Source organism: Oncorhynchus gorbuscha, linkage group LG08, assembly GCF_021184085.1.
Source record: "Oncorhynchus gorbuscha isolate QuinsamMale2020 ecotype Even-year linkage group LG08, OgorEven_v1.0, whole genome shotgun sequence".
NCBI lineage: Eukaryota > Metazoa > Chordata > Actinopteri > Salmoniformes > Salmonidae > Oncorhynchus > Oncorhynchus gorbuscha.
In genome coordinates, this window is record NC_060180.1 from 75,620,576 (window position 1) to 75,635,454 (window position 14,879).

Sequence of the window (14,879 nt, forward strand, 5' to 3'; positions counted from 1 at the left end):
TTATGTTGGATATTATGGAAACGTTTGATCAATTCCAAAAAGTGTTTAATATTTGTATTATATAATCATATAATATATTACGTATTTGTGTTGACTTTACACTTTTGTAAAAAATAAAAATAAAAAATACATTCAAAAAACGTGAAAAAACGACACTATTCATTTGTATGTTAGGCATATGCATAAATTGTAGCCTATTCTTCAAAAAATCTAAGTGTTGATTAGAATCATGTGGCAAGCCTAGAATACACATGGATCCACACCCTCCCGCCCCTACAAACTCATCGGATGGAGACGGGGGGGCTGTTCTCCGCTCTCCTCTCTACACACGACGACGCACGGGGTTCCGACTCCGACGCAGAGATTACCATAATGAAACAAGTCTGCTGGGATAAAGTGGGATTCTCCGTGGTGCTGCAGGAACATGAGCGTCTCTCCACAAGTCTATATTCCGTTGCAGCACGTTGTTCTATTTAGTTTGGGGAGACAAAGAAAAACATGTCGCCAACTTCTGTAGTCGAACATTTCTCGTTTTGTAATAGAAGACGAGGCGCACTTAAACTTTAGATGGATCGGAGTACGGGACGTTCGTTTCTTCGTTCTTCGAAGCCGTACAAACACGTAATGAAATGATTCCTTGCGTTGCCAAAAAAAATTCAGTTTAATAACAATTAAACTCATTATTCCAACATCCTCTGATGTTTGCTGGATATCATTGAGACACATTATGGACACAGAATGTTGGATTACATCAAGTATTGACTGAGGACGCACCGTTGAGGAACATTAACACTCAATAGAAACAGGCGCATCACTGTTCCCAAAGTCTACAGGAATGGGACCTTCCGTAGTATTACTCGTCGTTGCGGTTTTCGGTAAGAGACATTACAATATGTGTTTTACTGAATTTATAATAATGGTGTTCGCTGTCTAATTCTAACTTTTCAAGTAACTATACAATAGAAATGTTCCTTTTTAAATAATTGAATATTACTTTTAATTGGAGTCCATATGAAATCCACTCCTTAACAATAGTGTGCACAAGCGCACGCAAACATAATTAATCAAATCAAATCAAATGTATTTATAAAGCCCTTCGTACATCAGCTGATATCTCAAAGTGCTGTACAGAAACCCAGCCTAAAACCCCAAACAGCAAGCGATGCAGGTGTAGAAGCATTATGATGTTAGTTCATCAATTTGCTTTCCGCAATTACTATTACTAGATGTTATAGACCCTCCGTATATTACTAGATGTTACACACCCTCCATATAGGGCCAAACTATACCTCGTTAGTCTTGTGTAACCTTTGTTTAACCTTTATTTAACTAGGCAAGTCAATTAAGAACACATTCTTATTGGGGTTTATTACCGCCTACAACCCCGGCCAAACCCCGGACGACGCTGGGCCAATTGTGCGCCGCCCTATGCGATTCCCAATCACGTTCGGATATATTTAGACTGTAACTAATTTTCTAAATATTTTTTCTCTATTTGGCCTGATAATTGTATAATATGGTAAAATAGCCATAAGTCGAAAAGTTGTCACCACAATTGAACAGAGTATTTGGTAATGACTAATGTGTTTGGCCAAATTGCTGGACATATTTGAGGCAGAGAAAGTAATAAAAGCGTAGCCATGGCAACAGGGTAGATGAACACAATGGGAGACAGAGAGATTTCGAGTAGTCGGGCTCTCACACTCTCTCTCTCTCTCTCTCTCTCTCTCTCTCTCTCTCTCTCTCTCTCTCTCTCTCTCTCTCTCTCTCTCTCTCTCTCTCTCTCTCTCTCTCTCTCTCTCTCTCTCTCTCTCTCTCTCTCTCTGTCTCTCTCTCTCTCTGTCTCTCTCTGCCTCTCTCTCTCTCTCTCTCTCTCTCTCTCTCTCTCTCTCTCTCTCTCTCTCTCTCTCTCTCTCTCTCTCTCTCTCTCTCTCTCTCTCTCTCTCTCTCTCTCTCTCTCATAACTTTTATTCAATTAAGTGGGACTTTATTGCAGCCTATCCTTACAGCAGTGACACCGGGCTCTCGGGCTGGATCCGTGTCAGCTGTAAAAACCAGGCTGTCAGACTGGATCAGTGTAGGCTGTAAAACCAGGCTGTCAGACTGGATCAGTGTAGGCTGTAAAACCAGGCTGTCAGACTGGATCCGTGTAGACTGAAAAACCAGGCTGTCAGACTGGATCCGTGTAGTAAAACCAGGTTGTCAGACTGGATCCGTGTAGACTGTAAAACCAGGCTGTCAGACTGTAAAATCAGGTTGTCAGACTGGATCCGTGTAGACTGTAAAACCAGGCTGTCAGACTGTAAAATCAGGTTGTCAGACTGGATCCGTGTAGACTGTAAAACCAGGCTGTCAGACTGTAAAACCAGGCTGTCAGACTGGATCTGTGTAGACTGTAAAACCAGGTTGGCAGACTGGATCAGTGTAGGCTGTAAAACCAGGCTGTCAGACTGTAAAACCAGGCTGTCAGACTGGATCAGTGATCAGTGACTGTAAAACCAGGCTGTCAGACTGTAAAATCAGGTTGTCAGACTGGATCCGTGTAGACTGTAAAACCAGGCTGTCAGACTGTAAAACCAGGCTGTCAGACTGGATCTGTGTAGACTGTAAAACCAGGTTGGCAGACTGGATCAGTGTAGGCTGTAAAACCAGGCTGTCAGACTGTAAAACCAGGCTGTCAGACTGGATCAGTGTAGACTGTAAAACCAGGCTGTCAGACTGGATCCGTGTAGACTGTAAAACCAGGCTGTCAGACTGTAAAACCAGGCTGTCAGACTGGATCTGTGTAGACTGTAAAACCAGGTTGGCAGACTGGATCAGTGTAGGCTGTAAAAAAACCAGGCTGTCAGACTGTAAAACCAGGCTGTCAGACTGGATCAGTGTAGACTGTAAAACCAGGCTGTCAGACTTGATCAGTGTAGGCTGTAAAACCAGGCTGTCAGACTGGATCAGTGTAGGCTGTAAAACCAGGCTGTCAGACTTGATCAGTGTAGGCTGTAAAACCAGGCTGTCAGACTGTAAAACCAGGCTGTCAGACTGGATCAGTGTAGACTGTAAAACCAGGCTGTCAGACTTGATCAGTGTAGGCTGTAAAACTTGATCAGTGTAGGCTGTAAAACCAGGCTGTCAGACTGTAAAACCAGGCTGTCAGACTGTAAAACCAGGCTATCAGACTGGATCAGTGTAGGCTGTAAAACCAGGCTGTCCGACTGGATCAGTGTAGACTGTAAAACCAGGCTGTAAGACTGGATCAGTGTAGACTGTAAAACCAGGCTGTCAGACTGTAAAAACAGGCTGTCAGGCTGTAAAACCAGGCTGTCAGACCGGATCAGTGTAGGCTGTAAAACCAGGCTGTCAGACTGGATCAGTGTAGACTGTAAAACCAGGCTGTCAGACTGGATCAGTGTAGGCTGTAAAAACCAGGCTGTCAGACTGGATCCGTGTAGACTGTAAAACCAGGTTGGCAGACTGGATCAGTGTAGGCTGTAAAACCAGGTTGGCAGACTGGATCAGTGTAGGCTGTAAAACCAGGCTGTCAGACTGGATCAGTGTAGGCTGTAAAACCAGGCTGTCAGACTGTAAAACCAGGCTGTCAGACTGGATCAGTGTAGGCTGTAAAACCAGGCTGTCAGACTTGATCAGTGTAGGCTGTAAAACCAGGCTGTCAGACTGGATCAGTGTAGGCTATAAAACCAGGCTGTCAGACTGGATCCATGTAGACTGTAAAACCAGGCTGTCAGACTGGATCAGTGTAGACTGTAAAAGAAGGCTGTAAGACTGTAAAACTAGGCTGTCAGACTGTATCAGTGTAGACTGTAAAACCAGGCTGTCAGACTTGATCAGTGTAGGCTGTAAAACCAGGCTGTCAGACTGGATCAGTGTAGGCTATAAAACCAGGCTGTCAGACTGGATCAGTGTAGGCTGTAAAACCAGGCTGTCAGACTGGATCAGTGTAGGCTGTAAAACCAGGCTGTCAGACTGGATCCGTGTCAGGCTGTAAAAACCAGGCTGTCAGACTGGATCAGTGTAGACTGTAAAACCAGGCTGTCAGACTGGATCCGTGTAGACTGTAAAACCAGGCTGTCAGACTGTAAAACCAGGCTGTCAGACTGGATCTGTGTAGACTGTAAAACCAGGTTGGCAGACTGGATCAGTGTAGGCTGTAAAACCAGGCTGTCAGACTGTAAAACCAGGCTGTCAGACTGGATCAGTGTAGACTGTAAAACCAGGCTGTCAGACTTGATCAGTGTAGGCTGTAAAACCAGGCTGTCAGACTGGATCAGTGTAGGCTGTAAAACCAGGCTGTCAGACTTGATCAGTGTAGGCTGTAAAACCAGGCTGTCAGACTGTAAAACCAGGCTGTCAGACTGGATCAGTGTAGACTGTAAAACCAGGCTGTCAGACTGTAAAACCAGGCTGTCAGACTGGATCTGTGTAGACTGTAAAACCAGGTTGGCAGACTGGATCAGTGTAGGCTGTAAAACCAGGCTGTCAGACTTGATCAGTGTAGGCTGTAAAACCAGGCTGTCAGACTGTAAAACCAGGCTGTCAGACTGGATCAGTGTAGACTGTAAAACCAGGCTGTCAGACTGATCAAACCAGGCTGTAAAACTTGATCAGTGTAGGCTGTAAAACCAGGCTGTCAGACTGTAGGCTGTAAAACCAGGCTGTCAGACTGTAAAACCAGGCTATCAGACTGGATCAGTGTAGGCTGTAAAACCAGGCTGTCCGACTGGATCAGTGTAGACTGTAAAAGAAGGCTGTAAGACTGGATCAGTGTAGACTGTAAAACCAGGCTGTCAGACTGTAAAAACAGGCTGTCAGGCTGTAAAACCAGGCTGTCAGACCGGATCAGTGTAGGCTGTAAAACCAGGCTGTCAGACTGGATCAGTGTAGACTGTAAAACCAGGCTGTCAGACTGGATCAGTGTAGGCTGTAAAAACCAGGCTGTCAGACTGGATCCGTGTAGACTGTAAAACCAGGTTGGCAGACTGGATCAGTGTAGGCTGTAAAACCAGGTTGGCAGACTGGATCAGTGTAGGCTGTAAAACCAGGCTGTCAGACTGGATCAGTGTAGGCTGTAAAACCAGGCTGTCAGACTGTAAAACCAGGCTGTCAGACTGGATCAGTGTAGGCTGTAAAACCAGGCTGTCAGACTTGATCAGTGTAGGCTGTAAAACCAGGCTGTCAGACTGGATCAGTGTAGGCTATAAAACCAGGCTGTCAGACTGGATCCATGTAGACTGTAAAACCAGGCTGTCAGACTGGATCAGTGTAGACTGTAAAAGAAGGCTGTAAGACTGTAAAACTAGGCTGTCAGACTGTATCAGTGTAGACTGTAAAACCAGGCTGTCAGACTTGATCAGTGTAGGCTGTAAAACCAGGCTGTCAGACTGGATCAGTGTAGGCTATAAAACCAGGCTGTCAGACTGGATCAGTGTAGGCTGTAAAACCAGGCTGTCAGACTGGATCAGTGTAGGCTGTAAAACCAGGCTGTCAGACTGGATCCGTGTCAGCTGTAAAAACCAGGCTGTCAGACTGGATCAGTGTAGACTGTAAAACCAGGCTGTCAGACTGGATCCGTGTAGACTGTAAAACCAGGCTGTCAGACTGTAAAACCAGGCTGTCAGACTGGATCTGTGTAGACTGTAAAACCAGGTTGGCAGACTGGATCAGTGTAGGCTGTAAAACCAGGCTGTCAGACTGTAAAACCAGGCTGTCAGACTGGATCAGTGTAGACTGTAAAACCAGGCTGTCAGACTTGATCAGTGTAGGCTGTAAAACCAGGCTGTCAGACTGGATCAGTGTAGGCTGTAAAACCAGGCTGTCAGACTTGATCAGTGTAGGCTGTAAAACCAGGCTGTCAGACTGTAAAACCAGGCTGTCAGACTGGATCAGTGTAGACTGTAAAACCAGGCTGTCAGACTTGATCAGTGTAGCTGTAAAACTTGATCAGTGTAGGCTGTAAAACCAGGCTGTCAGACTGTAAAACCAGGCTGTCAGACTGTAAAACCAGGCTATCAGACTGGATCAGTGTAGGCTGTAAAACCAGGCTGTCCGACTGGATCAGTGTAGACTGTAAAAGAAGGCTGTAAGACTGGATCAGTGTAGACTGTAAAACCAGGCTGTCAGACTGTAAAAACAGGCTGTCAGGCTGTAAAACCAGGCTGTCAGACCGGATCAGTGTAGGCTGTAAAACCAGGCTGTCAGACTGGATCAGTGTAGACTGTAAAACCAGGCTGTCAGACTGGATCAGTGTAGGCTGTAAAAACCAGGCTGTCAGACTGGATCCGTGTAGACTGTAAAACCAGGTTGGCAGACTGGATCAGTGTAGGCTGTAAAACCAGGTTGGCAGACTGGATCAGTGTAGGCTGTAAAACCAGGCTGTCAGACTGGATCAGTGTAGGCTGTAAAACCAGGCTGTCAGACTGTAAAACCAGGCTGTCAGACTGGATCAGTGTAGGCTGTAAAACCAGGCTGTCAGACTTGATCAGTGTAGGCTGTAAAACCAGGCTGTCAGACTGGATCAGTGTAGGCTATAAAACCAGGCTGTCAGACTGGATCCATGTAGACTGTAAAACCAGGCTGTCAGACTGGATCAGTGTAGACTGTAAAAGAAGGCTGTAAGACTGTAAAACTAGGCTGTCAGACTGTATCAGTGTAGACTGTAAAACCAGGCTGTCAGACTTGATCAGTGTAGGCTGTAAAACCAGGCTGTCAGACTGGATCAGTGTAGGCTGTAAAACCAGGCTGTCAGACTGTAAAACCAGGCTGTCAGACTGGATCAGTGTAGGCTGTAAAACCAGGCTGTCAGACTGGATCAGTGTAGGCTGTAAAACCAGGCTGTCAGACTGTAAAACTAGGCTGTCAGACTGTATCAGTGTAGACTGTACAACCAGGCTGTCAGACTTGATCAGTGTAGGCTGTAAAACCAGGCTGTCAGACTGGATCAGTGTAGGCTGTAAAACCAGGCTGTCAGACTGTAAAACCAGGCTGTCAGACTGGATCAGTGTAGGCTGTAAAACCAGGCTGTCAGACTTGATCAGTGTAGGCTGTAAAACCAGGCTGTCAGACTGGATCAGTGTAGGCTATAAAACCAGGCTGTCAGACTGGATCCATGTAGACTGTAAAACCAGGCTGTCAGACTGGATCAGTGTAGACTGTAAAAGAAGGCTGTAAGACTGTAAAACTAGGCTGTCAGACTGTATCAGTGTAGACTGTAAAACCAGGCTGTCAGACTTGATCAGTGTAGGCTGTAAAACCAGGCTGTCAGACTGGATCAGTGTAGGCTGTAAAACCAGGCTGTCAGACTGTAAAACCAGGCTGTCAGACTGGATCAGTGTAGGCTGTAAAACCAGGCTGTCAGACTGGATCAGTGTAGGCTGTAAAACCAGGCTGTCAGACTGGATCAGTGTAGGCTATAAAACCAGGCTGTCAGACTGGATCAGTGTAGGCTGTAAAACCAGGCTGTCAGACTGGATCAGTGTAGACTGTAAAAGAAGGCTGTAAGACTGGATCAGTGTAGGCTGTAAAAACCAGGCTGTCAGACTGGATCAGTGTAGACTGTAAAACCAGGCTGTCAGACCGGATCAGTGTAGGCTGTAAAACCAGACTGTCAGACTGGATCAGTGTAGACCGTAAAACCAGGCTGTCAGACTGGATCAGTGTAGGCTGTAAAACCAGGCTGTCAGACTGGATCCGTGTCAGCTGTAAAAACCAGGCTGTCAGACTGGATCAGTGTAGACTGTAAAACCAGGTTGTCAGACTGGATCCGTGTAGACTGTAAAACCAGGTTGGCAAACTGGATCAGTGTAGGCTGTAAAACCAGGCTGTCAGACTGGATCAGTGTAGACTGTAAAACCAGGTTGGCAGACTGGATCAGTGTAGGCTGTAAAACCAGGCTGTCAGACTGTAAAACCAAGCTGTCAGACTGGATCCGTGTCAGCTGTAAAAACCAGGCTGTCAGACTGGATCAGTGGAGACTGTAAAACCAGGCTGTCAGACTGGATCAGTGGAGACTGTAAAACCAGGCTGTCAGACTGGATCAGTGTAGACCATAAAACCAGGCTGTCAGACTGGATCAGTGGAGACTGTAAAACCAGGCTGTCAGACTGGATCAGTGTAGACTGTAAAACCAGGCTGTCAGGCTGTAAAACCAGGCTGTCAGGCTGTAAAACCAGGCTGTCAGACCGGATCAGTGTAGCCTGTAAAACCAGGCTGTCAGACTGGATCAGCGTAGGCTGTAAAACCAGGCTGTCAGACTGTAAAACTAGGCTGTCAGACTGTATCAGTGTAGACTGTACAACCAGGCTGTCAGACTTGATCAGTGTAGGCTGTAAAACCAGGCTGTCAGACTGGATCAGTGTAGGCTGTAAAACCAGGCTGTCAGACTGTAAAACCAGGCTGTCAGACTGGATCAGTGTAGGCTGTAAAACCAGGCTGTCAGACTTGATCAGTGTAGGCTGTAAAACCAGGCTGTCAGACTGGATCAGTGTAGGCTATAAAACCAGGCTGTCAGACTGGATCAGTGTAGGCTGTAAAACCAGGCTGTCAGACTGGATCCGTGTCAGCTGTAAAAACCAGGCTGTCAGACTGGATCAGTGTAGACTGTAAAACCAGGTTGTCAGACTGGATCCGTGTAGACTGTAAAACCAGGTTGGCAAACTGGATCAGTGTAGGCTGTAAAACCAGGCTGTCAGACTGGATCAGTGTAGACTGTAAAACCAGGTTGGCAGACTGGATCAGTGTAGGCTGTAAAACCAGGCTGTCAGACTGTAAAACCAAGCTATCAGACTGGATCCGTGTCAGCTGTAAAAACCAGGCTGTCAGACTGGATCAGTGGAGACTGTAAAACCAGGCTGTCAGACTGGATCAGTGGAGACTGTAAAACCAGGCTGTCAGACTGGATCAGTGTAGACCATAAAACCAGGCTGTCAGACTGGATCAGTGGAGACTGTAAAACCAGGCTGTCAGACTGGATCAGTGTAGACTGTAAAACCAGGCTGTCAGGCTGTAAAACCAGGCTGTCAGGCTGTAAAACCAGGCTGTCAGACCGGATCAGTGTAGGCTGTAAAACCAGGCTGTCAGACTGGATCAGCGTAGGCTGTAAAACCAGGCTGTCAGACTGTAAAACTAGGCTGTCAGACTGTATCAGTGTAGACTGTACAACCAGGCTGTCAGACTTGATCAGTGTAGGCTGTAAAACCAGGCTGTCAGACTGGATCAGTATAGGCTGTAAAACCAGGCTGTCAGACTGTAAAACCAGGCTGTCAGACTGGATCAGTGTAGGCTGTAAAACCAGGCTGTCAGACTTGATCAGTGTAGGCTGTAAAACCAGGCTGTCAGACTGGATCAGTGTAGGCTATAAAACCAGGCTGTCAGACTGGATCCATGTAGACTGTAAAACCAGGCTGTCAGACTGGATCAGTGTAGACTGTAAAAGAAGGCTGTAAGACTGTAAAACTAGGCTGTCAGACTGTATCAGTGTAGACTGTAAAACCAGGCTGTCAGACTTGATCAGTGTAGGCTGTAAAACCAGGCTGTCAGACTGGATTACATTTACATTTAAGTCATTTAGCAGACGCTCTTATCCAGAGCGACTTACAAATTGGTGCATTCACCTTATGACATCCAGTGGGACAGTCACTTAACAATAGTGCATCTAAAACTTAGGGGGGGTGGGGTGAGAGGGATTACTTATCCTATCCTAGGTATTCCTTAAAGAGGTGGGGTTTCAGGTGTCTCCGGAAGGTGGTGATTGACTCCGCTGTCCTGGCGTCGTGAGGGAGTTTGTTCCACCATTGGGGGGCCAGGGCAGCGAACAGTTTTGACTGGGCTGAGCGGGAGCTGTACTTCCTCAGTGGTAGGGAGGCGAGCAGGCCAGAGGTGGATGAACGCAGTGCTCTTGTTTGGGTGTAGGGCCTGATCAGAGCCTGGAGGTACTGAGGTGCCGTTCCCCTCACAGCTCCGTAGGCAAGCACCATGGTCTTGTAGCGGATGCGAGCTTCAACTGGAAGCCAGTGGAGAGAACGGAGGAGCGGGGTGACGTGAGAGAACTTGGGAAGGTTGAACACCAGACGGGCTGCGGCGTTCTGGATGAGTTGAAGGGGTTTAATGGCACAGGCAGGGAGCCCAGCCAACAGCGAGTTGCAGTAATCCAGACGGGAGATGACAAGTGCCTGGATTAGGACCTGCGCCGCTTCCTGTGTGAGGCAGGGTCGTACTCTGCGGATGTTGTAGAGCATGAACCTACAGGAACGGGCCACCGCCTTGATGTTGGTTGAGAACGACAGGGTGTTGTCCAGGATCACGCCAAGGTTCTTGGCGCTCTGGGAGGAGGACACAATGGAGTTGTCAACCGTGATGGCGAGATCATGGAACGGGCAGTCCTTCCCCGGGAGGAAGAGCAGCTCCGTCTTGCCGAGGTTCAGCTTGAGGTGGTGATCCGTCATCCACACTGATATGTCTGCCAGACATGCAGAGATGCGATTCGCCACCTGGTCATCAGAAGGGGGAAAGGAGAAGATTAATTGTGTGTCGTCTGCATAGCAATGATAAGAGAGACCATGTGAGGTTATGACAGAGCCAAGTGACTTGGTGTATAGCGAGAATAGGAGAGGGCCAAGAACAGAGCCCTGGGGGACACCAGTGGTGAGAGCGCGTGGTGAGGAGACAGATTCTCGCCACGCCACCTGGTAGGAGCGACCTGTCAGGTAGGACGCAATCCAAGCGTGGGCCGCGCCGGAGATGCCCAACTCGGAGAGGGTGGAGAGGAGGATCTGATGGTTCACAATATCGAAGGCAGCCGATAGATCTAGAAGGATGAGAGCAGAGGAGAGAGAGTTAGCTTTAGCAGTGCGGAGCGCCTCCGTGATACAGAGGAGAGCAGTCTCAGTTGAATGACTAGTCTTGAAACCTGACTGATTTGGATCAAGAAGGTCAGTCAGAGAGAGATAGCGGGAGAGCTGGCCAAGGACGGCACGTTCAAGAGTTTTGGAGAGAAAAGAAAGAAGGGATACTGGTCTGTAATTGTTGACATCGGAGGGATCGAGTGTAGGTTTTTTCAGAAGGGGTGCAACTCTCGCTCTCTTGAAGACGGAAGGGACGTAGCCAGCGGTCAGGGATGAGTTGATGAGCGAGGTGAGGTAAGGGAGAAGGTCTCCGGAAATGGTCTGGAGAAGAGAGGAGGGGGTAGGGTCAAGCGGGCAGGTTGTTGGGCGGCCGGCCGTCACAAGACGCGAGATTTCATCTGGAGAGAGAGGGGAGAAAGAGGTCAGAGCACAGGGTAGGGCAGTGTGAGCAGAACCAGCGGTGTCGTTTGACTTAGCAAACGAGGATCGGATGTCGTCGACCTTCTTTTCAAAATGGTTGACGAAGTCATCTGCAGAGAGGGAGGAGGGGGGAGGGGGCGGAGGATTCAGGAGGGAGGAGAAGGTGGCAAAGAGCTTCCTAGGGTTAGAGGCAGATGCTTGGAATTTAGCGTGGTAGAAAGTGGCTTTAGCAGCAGAGACAGAGGAGGAAAATGTAGAGAGGAGGGAGTGAAAGGATGCCAGGTCCGCAGGGAGGCGAGTTTTCCTCCATTTCCGCTCGGCTGCCCGGAGCCCTGTTCTGTGAGCTCGCAATGAGTCATCGAGCCACGGAGCGGGAGGGGAGGACCGAGCCGGCCTGGAGGATAGGGGACATAGAGAGTCAAGGGATGCAGAGAGGGAGGAGAGGAGGGTTGAGGAGGCAGAATCAGGAGATAGGTGGGAGAAGGTTTGAGCGGAGGGAAGAGATGATAGGATGGAAGAGGAGAGAGTAGCGGGGGAGAGAGAGCAAAGGTTGGGACGGCGCGATACCATCCGAGTAGGGGCAGTGTGGGAGGTGTTGGATGAGAGCGAGAGGGAAAAGGATACAAGGCAGTGGTCGGAGACTTGGAGGGGAGTTGCAATGAGGTTAGTGGAAGAACAGCATCTAGTAAAGATGAGGTCGAGCGTATTGCCTGCCTTGTGAGTAGGGGGAAGGTGAGAGGGTGAGGTCAAAAGAGGAGAGGAGTGGAAAGAAGGAGGCAGAGAGGAAAGAGTCAAAGGTAGACGTGGGGAGGTTAAAGTCGCCCAGAACTGTGAGAGGTGAGCCGTCCTCAGGAAAGGAGCTTATCAAGGCATCAAGCTCATTGATGAACTCTCCGAGGGAACCTGGAGGGCGATAAATGATAAGGATGTTAAGCTTGAAAGGGCTAGTAACTGTGACAGCATGGAATTCAAAGGAGGCGATAGACAGATGGGTAAGGGGAGAAAGAGAGAATGACCACTTGGGAGAGATGAGGATCCCGGTGCCACCACCCCGCTGACCAGACGCTCTCGGGGTGTGCGAGAACACGTGGGCGGACGAAGAGAGAGCAGTAGGAGTAGCAGTGTTGTCTGTGGTGATCCATGTTTCCGTCAGTGCCAAGAAGTCGAGGGACTGGAGGGAGGCATAGGCTGAGATGAACTCTGCCTTGTTGACCGCAGATTGGCAGTTCCAGAGGCTACCGGAGACCTGGAACTCCACGTGGGTCGTGCGCGCTGGGACCACCAGAGTAGGGTGGCCGCGGCCACGCGGTGAGGAGCGTTTGTATGGTCTGTGCAGAGAGGAGAGAACAGGGATAAACAGACACATAGTTGACAGGCTACAGAAGAGGCTACGCTAATGCAAAGGAGATTGGAATGACAAGTGGACTACACGTCTCGAATGTTCAGAAAGTTAAGCTACGTAGCAAGAATCTTATTGACTAAAATGATTAAAATGATACAGTACTGCTGAAGTAGGCCAGCTGGCAGTGGGTGCGTCAGTGTAGGCTGTAAAACCAGGCTGTCAGACTGTAAAACCAGGCTGTCTGACTGGATCAGTGTAGGCTGTAAAACCAGGCTGTCAGACTGGATCAGTGTAGGCTGTAAAACCAGGCTGTCAGACTGGATCAGTGTAGGCTATAAAACCAGGCTGTCAGACTGGATCAGTGTAGACTGTAAAACCAGGCTGTCAGACTGGATCAGTGTAGGCTGTAAAACCAGGCTGTCAGACTGGATCCGTGTCAGCTGTAAAAACCAGGCTGTCAGACTGGATCAGTGTAGACTGTAAAACCAGGTTGTCAGACTGGATCCGTGTAGACTGTAAAACCAGGTTGGCAAACTGGATCAGTGTAGGCTGTAAAACCAGGCTGTCAGACTGGATCAGTGTAGACTGTAAAACCAGGTTGGCAGACTGGATCAGTGTAGGCTGTAAAACCAGGCTGTCAGACTGTAAAACCAAGCTGTCAGACTGGATCCGTGTCAGCTGTAAAAACCAGGCTGTCAGACTGGATCAGTGGAGACTGTAAAACCAGGCTGTCAGACTGGATCAGTGGAGACTGTAAAACCAGGCTGTCAGACTGGATCAGTGTAGACCATAAAACCAGGCTGTCAGACTGGATCAGTGGAGACTGTAAAACCAGGCTGTCAGACTGGATCAGTGTAGACTGTAAAACCAGGCTGTCAGGCTGTAAAACCAGGCTGTCAGGCTGTAAAACCAGGCTGTCAGACCGGATCAGTGTAGGCTGTAAAACCAGGCTGTCAGACTGGATCAGTGTAGGCTGTAAAACCAGGTTGTCAGACTGGATCAGTGTAGGCTGTAAAAACCAGGCTGTCAGACTGGATCAGTGTAGACCATAAAACCAGGCTGTCAGACTGGATCAGTGGGCCATGGTCAAAAGTAATGAACTACATAGGGAATAGGGTGGCATTTGGGACACAGACCAGAACAGAGTTAAGTAATGGACGGACAGACTGTATTTGTATTTATCCCCATTAGCTCCTGCCAGGGCAGCAGCTACTCTTCCTGGGGTTTATTATGGATCCCCATTAGTTCCTGCCAGGGCAGCAGCTACTCTTCCTGGGGTTTATCATGGATCCCCATTAGTTCCTGCCAAGGCAGCAGCTACTCTTCCTGGGGTTTATTATGGATCCCCATTAGTTCCTGCCAAGGCAGCAGCTACTCTTCCTGGGGTTTATTATGGATCCCCATTAGTTCCTGCCAAGGCAGCAGCTACTCTTCCTGGGGTTTATTATGGATCCCCATTAGTTCCTGCAGCAGCTACTCTTCCTGGGGTTTATTATGGATCCCCATTAGTTCCTGCAGCAGCTACTCTTCCTGGGGTTTATTATGGATCCCCATTAGTTCCTGCCAGGGCAGCAGCTACTCTTCCTGGGGTTTATTATGGATCCCCATTAGTTCCTGCCACGGCAGCAGCTACTCTTCCTGGGGTTTATTATGGATCCCCATTAGTTCCTGCCAGGGCAGCAGCTACTCTTCCTGGGGTTTATTATGGATCCCCATTAGTTCCTGCCAAGGCAGCAGCTACTCTTCCTACTCTTCCTGGGGTTTATTATGGATCCCCATTAGTTCCTGCCAAGGCAGCAGCTACTCTTCCTGGGGTTTATTATGGATCCCCATTAGTTCCTGCCAAGGCAGCAGCTACTCTTCCTGGGATTTATTATGGATCCCCATTAGTTCCTGCCAAGGCAGCAGCTACTCTTCCTGGGGTTTATTATGGATCCCCATTAGTTCCTGCCAAGGCAGCAGCTACTCTTCCTGGGGTTTATTATGGATCCCCATTAGTTCCTGCCAAGGCAGCAGCTACTCTTCCTGGGGTTTATTATGGATCCCCATTAGTTCCTGCAGCAGCTACTCTTCCTGGGGTTTATTATGGATCTCCATTAGTTCCTGCCAGGGCAGCAGCTACTCTTCCTGGGGTTTATTATGGATCACCATTAGTTCCTGCCAAGGACTCAGCTACTCTTCCTGGGGTTTATTATGGATCCCCATTAGTTCCTGCCAAGACAGCAGCTACTCTTCCTGGGGTTTATTATGGATCCCCATTAGTTCCT

At 48.5% G+C, this 14,879-nt stretch overlaps 1 protein-coding gene across 1 annotated transcript in view; it reads left to right on the forward strand.

Annotated features, from left to right (window-relative positions):
- The first annotated feature begins 360 nt into the window (after nt 1–360).
- The window catches only part of LOC124041042 (protein APCDD1-like), a 45,413-nt gene continuing 30,894 nt past the window's right edge, over nt 361–14,879 (forward strand). The window contains 1 exon segment of the mRNA XM_046358204.1: nt 361–875. Within this exon segment, the coding sequence (XP_046214160.1) occupies nt 836–875 (40 nt within the window). The 5' untranslated portion in view covers nt 361–835.